A 12,453-nucleotide genomic window follows, 5' to 3' on the forward strand; every position below is an offset into this window, starting at 1 on the left:
GTTAATTTATAACAAATCTGTGTATTTTATTTCCTTGTGGGGGTCACCTGAGGTGTATCCCTTAGTGCCCAAATATAGGCACAGCACTATAAAATCCTAGTTCCTCAGTTTCTTACAGTATATCCAAATTCCCAGGATTGCCTAATTGCCAGCAGGTATGCTGGAGTGTGATCCTATTCTAAGTGAGCTAAGAAATTGTTACAAAAATGTATCAGTTATTATTGTCAATAAGTTCCTGCTGCCTTTGTTTAAGGCATGCACACTGGTGGCTTTCTTACGCTACAATAGCACACATTGTGAAAGCATGTCCAGCGGCTGGGGGTTGAAAGTAAGGTACATTATAAACGGATTAAAAATACTACACCTACATCAAACTGTCTTTTACATGGCATAATGCCTTCAGATTTGGGTATGTTGCACTACTTTTAACACCACAAATTTTCCATAATATACAGTACGACCTACGCTGGGAGCATGTTCAAATACACTTGAACTCAATGCCTCTTGAATATATTTTCAAGCACAAAAAATTTGAAGCCCTTTGTACCCCTTATTCCAACCTCACACAACTGAGGTGACCTCTCTCTGTATGTTTCTGAACTCCTTCTGTTTCTAGTTTTAATTATTTTGCCTCATCTGCTCTGATCTACACCCACTCTATTGTGCCTCAACATGTTTTTAGTTTGCCTCTCTTCACCCTGCCCCACAATCAGGGCAGGCCAGGCAACCCGGCCGGCCACCCCCCACCCTGGCCGTGACTGAGGGTAGGGAGGGGACATTGACGGAGAGAGATGGGTGAGCAATGGAGAGGAGGGATGGAGGGGAGAACGATGGAGGGGTGGGTGACAGAGGGAAGAAAGAGGTGAAGAAGGTGCAAACATGGACTAGGGGTAGGCAGAAGACAATTTTAGAGGCAGCTGCCCTGCACCCCCCTATCATTGCACCCTAGGCAGATGCCTCTTCTGCCTACCCTTAGTTCTGGCCTTGCCCACAAAGATTTATATACAGAAACAACCAATAAGGGATCATGGGCGTCCACAGACAATTTTCCAGGAGGGGCAAGATCTTCTGTGAGTGGAGCATGGTATGTTTGATATATATGACTTAGAATTCCACAAGTTTTAAGAAAAGCTGCAATGTGTAATATCCTGTTAAGGCCTACATAGACCATCTCAGAGTAAAGTCAGGATCAAGATGGAAGCAGAGTTTGAGGGAAGCATAAATAGTCCGATACGCTGTATCCAAAAAAGAGTTACATTTCAGGCACAGGCAGGGACAGGTAGCAATGAGAGTAGTCAGGATCCAGACTATTAAACAGAATAGACAATTTAGAACACTCCCAGGTACAAGAAAAGTCCTATAATTGGGCATTGAACTCATGACCCTGGCACCCTTTTATCTTGAATTTGGTGTCAACCCCTGAAGTGATGACATCAAGTGCTGACATAATGATATCACTACACTGGCGCTGTGTCCAGCGTGGAGACCATGGACACCATCACCATCGTGGATGCAGCACCAAAAAGGAACAGATGCTCCTTACATCTCCTATAAACTCAAAACCTCAGCATGTCTCCAGTCAAAGTGAAAGAATACATAGTATATCAGAACATTTTCCACAGTGCCATAACAGTAATGCAGAGGGTGTAACATTTTTAGACATAAGTTCTTTTTAGGCATAGGTCCTTAATATTTGTGAAGATTCTCATTCTTCAAGGTCATTAATGCTTTAAATAGAATCTGTGTAACACCCACTCTGGAAATTAGAGGCAAATTAAGTCCCAGATTCCATCACTTCACATAGTAAGGTTTGCATTATGCTTGAGGCTTTAGAAGGATGGGGAACTGTTGCCTGTAAACAGAGATTGGATATCATGGTTTCCTTTCAATCCGTGGAATCAGGTATGTTTTTATAGAAAAAAAGATATTTATATTTATTTCTTAGATAGTAGTTATGCACCTTTTTATCATAAATTCAAATTAATGAGGTCATGTCAAAAAGGGGGGGGGGTATATTTTTTCTTTAAGGGCATAATAAAACAACATATGGGCTTTCCACAACCTCATTGCCCTCATTGACGCTACTTCACTGCTTGAAATGAAAAATCAGTTCTAAAGGAGTGGCCTATTGTTCTTTGATCTTGAGCAAAAAAAATCCCCATCATCTATAATGTTCTCTAATGTACATTAGAGAATGTTCCCTCGCAAGCACCTTCTCTCCAGAGAAAACCGCAATGGGAAATATGTGTATAAGGTTCCTCCCATCCATATCTGCTAGAGACAAAACTGCAAATATAATGAGCACATTAGAGCACAGTGATGCAGTGGAACTATAACTCATTTGCTTGGGAGGCCATATAATTAAGGTTCCCAACTCAAAACTAGTGTTAACACATAACTGGAATATTGATAAAAAAATAAGAAGGGTTTTCTAGCAAATACCTTTGTAGTTTGTAGTAAAATACAAGCAGTGTAATTTGTTTATAGTGGCCCTGACAGACATAGGAACTTTTTGTATTTAAGGGTCTCTATGCAACACATTATTGGATAATCCTATTTATATTGGGGTTTCACAAGACCTGTGATGTATTTGTGATGTATTTTCTTTGTCTATGAGAATGTGACTATTTTAAGTTATCTTGTAAGAAAGCATTACTGCAAACATTTTAAGGTTAGATCAAAAGACATATTTAACCTTTATAAATTATTCAGAAAGCGTAGGTCCTAAAATATAAGGTTTTCTTGACTTGACAATTCCGGACTTTTGAGACATATAAAATAAAATCAGTCATGTTCATTTATTAACACTGGGCAAATCTGCACCCATGAATTCTTAAAAATGTGTACTTTCCAAAAAGATATTGTTTTTTGGGGTTACTATACTGTATATTGTTTGGGGTTCCGTACTGTATGTTACGAATTTATTTTAACAATATACATGCGCGGTGTCTTTTTGTTAGTGAAGAGCTGAGCTATTTATTTGTATGTATTGCAGGATCCGCAAGGGATGGAGCCTTTGATCTTAGACTATCTTTAAAATTGTCTGTTGAAATGACTGTGGTAAAATGTCCTTCAGATTGGAACTCCTTCTATAGCACATAGACCCTTGGTTTGGTAGAAAAGAACTTAACGTTTGATCTTATTGATGTTATTTCAGTGTTTATTAATAATACTGCTTATTTCATTACTGCCTTTCATTACTGCCTGTTCTATAAGTACTGATCTCAGACTATCCTGATTTTTCTTTTGAAGCCATCAGAGTGTCTCAGGTTGTGTGGAGAGTCCTATGGTCTATGGACTAACTTAAAATGTTTGCCTTTTTATTTTAGTATAACTCTCAATTCTTTTAGCATGTGCCTTTAAAGTATCAATAATATCATATACGTTAATTTTGCATTTATATTGTCATTTAAGGAGCAGAAAATAAACTCAAACAATCATTTTTTAGGGCCATCCCAGAGTATTGAAATATGATCGATCTAACAATACTTTTGCCAAAATTACCAACTTTCACCTAAAAATGTTCCCTCCCAAATACGAAAAAGCATTTTAACATATGGTTTTGATATATTTGTAGATACATGTATTATCCAAGATGAAATAGTTTAACTACCAAATAAACTTAAGTACCTTGCATTAAAGGGGTTATTCACCTTTGAGTTAACTTTTAGTATGATGTAGAGAGTGATATTCTGAGACAATTTGCAATTGGTATTCATTTCCTATTATTTGGGGTTTTCAAGTTTTTTAACTTTTTATTTTGCAGCTCTCCAGTCTGCAGTTTCGACAATGTGGTTGTTAGAATCCAAATTACCCTAGCAAACATGCATTCATTTGAATAAGGTCTGAATAGAAAATGTGTAATAAAAAGTAGCAGCAACAATAAATGTGTAGCCATATAGAGTATTTGTTTTTAGATGGGGTCAGTGACCCCCTTTTGAAAGCTGGAAAGAGTCAGAAAAAGAAAGCAAATAATTAGGAAACTACAAAAAATAAACAAGACCAACTGAAAAGTTGCTTAGAATTTGCCATTCTATAACATACCCAAAGTTAGCTTAAAGGTGAACCATCTCTCTAAATTTTACCTTGCTTACTTTCCACCTGATACTTACTTAAAGGGATTCTGTTATGGGAAAACGTGTATTTTTACAAAACACATCAATTAATAGCGCTCCTCCTGCAATGAAATCCATTTTTCAAGAGAGCAAACAGATTGTTTCAAATTTAATTTTGAAATCTTATGTGGGGCAAGACATGTTACTAGTTTCCCAGGTGGCCCCAGTCATGTGACTTGTGCTCTGATAAACTTCAATCATAGTTTACTGCTGTACTGCAAGTTGGAGTGATATCACCCCCTCCGTTTTCCCCCATCAACTGAACAATGGGTAGGTAACAAGATAACAGCTCACTGACATCCACATTGCTAAAAATGCTCCCATGTCCCACCTAGGGTAGATATGAGAACAGTACTCAATAGAAAAAATCCAAGTCCAGCTAACCCGAGTCACAACTCCTTCAGTTAAATTATGTAGAAGAAACAACAGCTTATCTGAAAGCAGTTGCATTGTGAGGTGCTGGCTCTTTCGGAAAGCTCAGGATCAGGCAAAATGACCTGAGATGGCTGCCTACACACCAATATTACAAGTAAGAAAAAAATTATTAGTTCAAGAATAACATTTTCTATGGTAGAATAAATTACTTGAAATGTAGATGTAGATGTAATTTAGTAATAAAACCTATACCATAAAAATCAAGACAAAATCCCTTTAAAAATATCTCACTGATGTCAGACCCATATCATGTTTTATGGATGTGTATAATTATTCTGTATCTCAAGGTACAAATAACATTTGATCTGTTGGACTAATATCCTTTTTTTTAAAAAAAAAATACATGGTAACTGCTAACTGATTTAACAGTATAGCATAACTACTAACTGCTGACTCACTTCTTTGCCTAGTGGTTTGATTATACTCTTTAGGCTTTTTATTTTGTTTTTTAATGTAAGATTTTATTAGTTTTAGCAAACATAATTTTACATTATACCCAGCCAACATTACATTACAGAAAAAATCAGGTGTGGTGAACAGAATCATAAGAGGTTGAGTATACAAAACATATCTGACAAACACATTGAACTATGTATTTGTATTAGCATGTTTGTCCAGAAAGTTAGTCTAGCTCTGTTATAAAAATTTCCCCCTGTGTGCCCCTTACTTCTGAGGTAAGTTTAATTAGGGCTATTGCTTTGTTGACCAATTGCGTCCATGTTTTAACTGTTAGTGGATCATGGCCCATCCAGGGCATAGCAATATCTTTCCTTGCGTAGAACAGGAGGAATCAGAATCTGTTCCTGGTATATTTGGCCATCATAAACATATTCAGGACCCCAGGAGACAAATAAGCAGAGAAACAACATTGGGAAAGTTTAAGACATCAATCAGAATGTTGAGAATCTTTGATCATTACCTAGCAATAGGACAGAACCAAATCATGTGGAGGACTATGGCTTGTGGGGTATTATACCAGGGATAAGGCAGGACTGGATTTACTCCCATTGCTGCTCGTCAACCCCAGCACCCTCCCCTTGACACTTGCACATGCGTAAATTCCTTCCTCAGGTCAAGAACACTGAAGATTGCTGCTGGGGAAATTTAAAAAACTATCAAATTTCAGAACCAATGTGGATGCAGCTGGGTGGTGTGCCACCCCTACAATTCTGTCACCCTAGGCCCAGGCCTTTGAGGCTTGTCTCTGCCTGACTACAAAATACAGGTGGAGGAAAGTAGAGGATCTGCTCAGTGTGACTTTTCCCTAATTTAAGTGGATGTCTGGTCAGACTACTATTAGACCGAGGGCACGTGGAGTGGTGGCTCTACTGCTCCAGGACTGTATTTAGGTCTGATGCCGCCTTAGGTATTGGACCTAAACACGCCCTTACAGGTCCGGACTGAAATTAAAATAGGCCCTGGCATTTCAGGTACACAGAGGCCCACCCAGCCCCCACCAGCCCACTAAATAGTGACTTTCTATGGCACCTTATAGCAGACTCTTGTGTTTGACCTTATAGCAGCCCCTCTGGCATTTGCCAGAACCCACAGATTGCCAGTCCGGGCCTGCGCCCTTACGTTGTGCGTGTGATGTTGGCGCATTGTGCGTGTAACGTTGGTGTGCTGTGCACATGACATCATACACCATATTCAGTGGAAGTGACGTCAGTGCGCCATATGCATGACATCACTTCTGCATGCTTTCGCGGCCCCCCTACCCGTCAGCTCCGTCACCGGATTTCCTATGCGAATCCGTGGTGGAGGGTGGAAGGGGGGTTGAAAACACAAACAAAACAGTAAAAAATAGGCACCCCGCCCCCAAAACCGTGTCGCCCTAGGCACAGGCCCTCGAGGACCTTAATATAAATACAGCCCTGTACTGCTCTCAGCCTGCGTTTTTTGTGCAGACGGTGAGAAGAAGATCTGCTCCATTCCGTGGAGTCATGTGGAGTGGAGGTTGGCCCTAAAACACAAAAACAGGCATTTTTAGGCTGACCCCTGCTCCATACCCTGTGCCATTTTGCAGCAGAGGCTGTACTATTCTTTGCAGATTAGTGAAGCAAAATAAATGCAGACTGAGAGTATCCTGACACCTCTTACAATGTATATTTCATGAATGATTAGATGTTTTCCAGATTGCACAGTGGAAGGAGCTGAAGAACATATATATACTATATATATATATATATATATATATATATATATATATATATATATATATATATATATATATATATATATATATATACTATCTATATATATATATATATATATATATATATATATATATATATATATATATATATATATATATATATGAAGCACTACTACTTGCTGCAGTTATGTATTTATTGTCCCAATGAACTCTTCCATTTCGCACACACATGTGGATGGCTGTCTGTAGGAAGGCGCAATGTAAGTGCTCCGCAGAAGCCTCCGCCAATCAGCGCTCCCAGCCCACAAATCACCTCCCTGGGTCATGAGCTTGGAGATAGCCCAGCTTTGCGTATAGAGACACAGGCGAGGGACCCACATGATTTGGGAACAGATCGGGAAATTCTCCTCCGTTTAACATATTGTTTCTTTTGTGCAATCGCGCTCAGCCGTCGACGGCGAAAAGAAGCCTCGTCACGCCCAAGCTACGTTTATATGTCGCTGTTGGTATTTGGATGATATTCGGATCCGAGACATGTTCAATTCCGGCTCATCCATTCAGCGCTGGCAGTGGGAAGCCGTTTTATCCCGATAGACACGATGGCTGGAGAAGCCCATAGACTGCGCCGTAACCGGCTCTGCTCGCTCATTTTACCGGCACTGCTGCTGCTGACCGTCGCCTGGCCGACACAGCTTGTGGCTTTTCCGACCTCCCTTAGCGACTGCCAAACGCCCACAGGCTGGAACTGTTCCGGTAAGTGTCAGCGCTATGTACAAAGCTTCGCATTCATTTTACTATAGAATTCCAGCCATGGCTTTCATTGATTAGTGAGAGCAATCTATCTGCTGAGGTGAACTGGAATAGGAACACGTTATTTTTGCTGATTTATTTAGTATGCTGCTGAAAGATGCGGTCAAACCTTATTATCCATTTTATTTCATGGTTCGTGACGTCATAGTAATAAACGTCAAAAATCAACCCCTGTGCGAAATGATAACGGAAGACTAACGTGTATTGTCATCCAGTGTCTTGTCATCCAGTGTATTGTCATCCAGTGTCTTGTCATCCAGTGTCTTGTCATCCAGTGTCTTGTCATCCAGTGTATTATCATCCAGTGTTTTGTCATCCAGTGTTTTGTCATCCAGTGTATTGTCATCCAGTGTATTGTTATCCAGTGTATTGTCATCCAGTGTATTATCATCCAGTGTCTTGTCATCCAGTGTATTGTCATCCAGTGTATTGTCATCCAGTGTATTGTTATCCAGTGTATTGTCATCCAGTGTATTATCATCCAGTGTCTTGTCATCCAGTGTATTGTCATCCAGTGTATTGTTATCCAGTGTATTGTTATCCAGTGTGTTGTTGATTAACGTGTATATGGATGGACTGGTCTGAAACAGCCTTACAATTCTGTGCAACTGTTTACATTTATAAGCTGTATCTTTTCCATGGCTTAAAGCTCTGGCCTAACAGTTCTTTATTATTTATACCCTGACTATACACAATATTTTATAGGGCAGCTGTCAGAAGCTATGGTATTTTTCAGGTGAAACCAGACATAATTAACTAAATCAGAAATGTAGGGCATTGCAGTAAAATGATGGGTTTATTTGAACTACAAAATATTTTTTGATAATCCACCTGCAAAAAAAGGGCCTGCTAATAAATGAATTGGGCTCACAATGGAACAGTCAAGAGCTGTCATTGGATCACCCCCCCCCCCATGGATGGCTGCCTAGGAAGAAGACAGTGGAGGGCCTAGTGCAGAACTGAGTTGGATTAGAAAAGAAAAGATGACTGAAATTCTAAGTACAAATTGTAATCTAGGAATTGATGTGATTGGCCTCTTGGAGTCGGGAAAAATGTTTTTCCTCTGTTAAGCCTCAGATGAGTTTCAAACTGATTTAAAGGCCCAGTAACACCATTCTTTAACCCTGGGCATATGAAACCACGGTAACTCCATTACCTTAAATATTAGGTTGAGGTGTAGGGTAAAAAGTAAGTTGTCACCCACCTCTGAGTAGCAGTTTGTTAGTGCTGGACTGGTGGGATGAGATTTAGCTGCCAATTGTCTGCATCAAGGTGTCGCCTCATCAGGACCTCTGATCGTGGTATGCGTGCATGCAATGACTTCTGTTTCAAATCAGAAGTGAAGTAAGCAGGCTCGATCCTGGCTGTGCTGCTGAAGGTGGGCTTACCTATGCCACTATCCTGTCTTGTTTCCCCGCACTTAGCTTTTTATCTTCAGAGGGGGCAAGGAGGGGCCACATTACTAGAGTACAAATATGTTCTCTGGACTAGAACAGATGATTTAAAAATCAGAATTTTGGCTCTTAAAGCCATCTAGTTTTGAACTGGACAGTTGGGTTTTGATATAGATGGCTGGCTCAAAACTGCCTGCACGGATTTCACAATTCTGAAACTGGACAGCCCTGTCTTCTGATTGGTGCACAATCCAGCTAATTACAAGGCTCTGCATCATAACCCTGCTCACAAACTTCATTGGCCCGTCCTCTTGATGTCATTGGTCTGCCCCCCAACATCACCAGCCTGCCTCTGACATCACCAGCTAAAAACCCAGATGTTTGGTTTAGAGGCTAACAGTAAAAGAAAGGCAGGACAATAGTAAGACAGACAGGATGTGGTCCAGTGTAGCCTTTTTAGGAATGGGCTTGACCCAGACCTCATTGACTAAAGAAGGGAAAGTATAAGAAGTTAGAGAGACATTGAATCTATGAGTAAAACAAGTTAAAGTAAGGGCAGGAATCCAACGTTTTAGTATTGTCGAGTGCATAGAATCAAGTGATCTAATTGTAGGTGGAGAGGACAGGAGAAGCTGAGACTCAATGACAAGAGCAAAAGAGCTGAATATGGAAAAAGGAGATTTAAGCTGTCTATAGATTCACAGTTATTGTCATACAAAAAGGTTCGGACTGTCTGAGGAAATTTTCTGTTGGGTAATGATAATATTACTGCATGTATTGCCATCTGATGATATCAGTGGGTGACTACCATTTGTTGGAGAAAATCCAGAAAAATTCACGAGAGGCAAAAGGCTTAATGTATCATAAGGATAAGTTTACCGCTTTCCCAGTTGGGTTCGGGTGCACATGCCCCAGACCTTCAGCATAGGGGAGTACTTCACAACACATCACATTAGGCAGGCACCAGTCCGGAACTTCCAACGAAAGTAGATTCCAAGAGCCAAAAATATATATAAAATATAATACTTTATTTTACATCACATCTATAAAAGAAGAATAATGCCTGACGTGTTTCGTGTCACAAGGACACTTAATCATAGTCTAATTTGTTGGGGGTACAGTCACAATATTTTAAGGAAAATAAGCCAATAGAAAAACACTTAGGCGGAGTTAACAGCACCATTTGTTGGACATGACTTCCACACAATTGTCTGTCTGTCAATTAATGGCCAGAACATCATCTGATCTGTTATTTACCCTACTTTAATCCTACAATTTAAATCTGAATGGTTAGTTTTAGATTGTTCCAAATGAACGAGTGCTATCTCACCATTCGTCATACAAGAACTAATATCTGTGTGTGTATGACCAGCTTTATTTGTGTCTGAGGGAGGGACGACCATTTGTACATAGTCTACTTTGTGGAGTCTGTTCGGGTGTGAGTGGTTAACTTGGTGTGCAATGAAGAAGGGAATGGAAAACAGAAAACAACCATTGTGGGTTGTGCCTGGGAGAGGGCAGCATTTAGGCATAAAATGATAAACTACTATTGCAGATGCATTAAAAAATATTAGGTACATAATCTTGTTGCTGATATTAAAATGTGTAAAATATGGGCAGGGGCATAACACATAAGAGGACCCCCTGCGGCTGCAGGGGGGCCCAGTAGGTATATGGCCGCATGAGGCCACAATACATATAAAATTTCAAAAAATATTTGTAAAACAGATCAACTTATAGACATGTTGGGAGCCTGAAAAATAATTTGCTGTGAGGCCCAGTAATATCTAGTTACACCACTGATTATGGGCTGCTCATAAGAAGAGGACAATTTGTTAAATTAGCTTCTTACAAAAATATATACATCTTGTTAAAGGAGAATTCAACCCCCCACGGTGAAAAGTCCCCATTGGCCCCCCTTCGCTGGCCCCTCTCCCTGCAGCAGCGACGCTCACATGCACCATCTTCCAGCACTAATCTTCGGTAGTCTTCGGGTCTTCTTCCTTCCCCTTGGCAATTTCCATCACTTCCAGTGCATGCAAATTAGTCGCAAACGGGAAGATTGGTCCAACTGCACATGCACCAATACGGCGCTCACTTTACAAAGATTACCTAAGATGGTGTCCGTGAGCTCCTCTGCGCTCACTCTGCATGTGCGTCAGTAATCTTACAGGGGACACAATTCTGGGGTAACATTTAGCAGGGGGGAGGCAGGGAGGGGGGGGCCAGTGGGGACTTTTCACTGTGGGGGGTTTAGTTCTCCTTTAAAGTAAAAGTGTTGGAGATGGAAATTGATGTCTTGAAGTTCTTGCATATAAACACTGTGTCACTGTGTTTGGGGGAACTCTGGGGGGAAGGTACGTATTTCCCAGAATGCTCTATAAGACTGTATGGAATGTAAAGAGAATTATAGATGCTTTGAACAATCTGCATTGCTAATTAACTGCAGGTGAAGGGAATGATGACATAATCTGGGGGAGGAGAGCTCTCTGAAAATGAACCAGGAAGTGTATGTGTGTGAGGTAATGGCTCTCTGAGGGAAAAGAGCTTTGGATATACCCCTGTGCCAAGTCTGTTGGAGACTAAGGTATAGACTGAACCTCTATTTGGGGCTTAAACTGTGCTGTAAAGGGCAAGAACACTGCAGCCAGTGGGCCAGTTGAGCAGGCTGTTCTGAATGTCGAATAAGAATTGTCAGTTGCTTTACTCCTGTTAAGTGTACTGTTCTCTGGTAAACTTTGTTGTGATTAAAACATACAGATTTCAGTTAGTTATCCACGTGTCATTGTTTTGCTACTTTCAGAAGTCATTGCTAAGAATACCATTTGAGTGAAATTCCCACAACACCTACAACCTACGCCTACAACTTACATACTGTCGTGGGTGCAAGAAAAAAAAACTTTAATAATTTATGTAGCACAGCAGTCAGCATCACTTCAGATGCAAATATCTCCAAATCCCAATTGTTGACACTAATGCTGGATATTCATAATGCTTTTGACACAATGCTGTTGCAATATTTATTTCATATTTTACCTTAATAAAATATTGATGGAGCTTTTCTTGATGCCTTGAGTGCACCAAATGACAACCCTTGGCCTATAGGTGAAATTAGATCTGAATTTCACCTTTCACTGAAGAAAAGATAATGCATATTATATAGGAATTAAACAAAACTACATCATGCTCCTCTTTATATAGAATTTATTACAAACCAATGTATTATCTATATAGGTAAATCTAAAAACAACTGGACTTGCTGAGTAATTAATGAAGATGTTTCACTACTCATCGGAGCAGTAGTGAAACATCTTCATTGATTACTCAGCAAGTCCAGTTGTTTTTAGATTTACCTATACTAGATATACCATGACCTGGATGAATGAAAATCTTCATAGTCAAACCAATGTATTATAAATTGTTCAACTTTCTTATAGATTGGGATAAATGGACAATTGTATGGTTAGATCGTATATCAATGAGACCGGCAGTCTTCTGGAATTACTCAACCTAATAATGGGGGATTCAATGAATGGGTGGAAGG

General features: G+C 39.9%; 1 protein-coding gene across 3 annotated transcripts in view; it reads left to right on the plus strand.

Moving 5' to 3' along the window:
- Window positions 1–6,925: 6,925 nt before the first annotated feature.
- The window catches only part of tmeff2.L (transmembrane protein with EGF like and two follistatin like domains 2 L homeolog), an 81,424-nt gene continuing 75,896 nt past the window's right edge, over window positions 6,926–12,453 (plus strand). For 2 of the 3 annotated variants that reach the window (XM_018234658.2, XM_018234657.2), the window contains exon 1: window positions 6,926–7,458. In XM_018234658.2, the coding sequence (XP_018090147.1) occupies window positions 7,305–7,458 (154 nt within the window). In that variant the 5' untranslated portion in view covers window positions 6,926–7,304. 3 annotated transcript variants of the gene reach the window in all.

This window comes from Xenopus laevis, chromosome 9_10L (assembly GCF_017654675.1).
Source record: "Xenopus laevis strain J_2021 chromosome 9_10L, Xenopus_laevis_v10.1, whole genome shotgun sequence".
NCBI lineage: Eukaryota > Metazoa > Chordata > Amphibia > Anura > Pipidae > Xenopus > Xenopus laevis.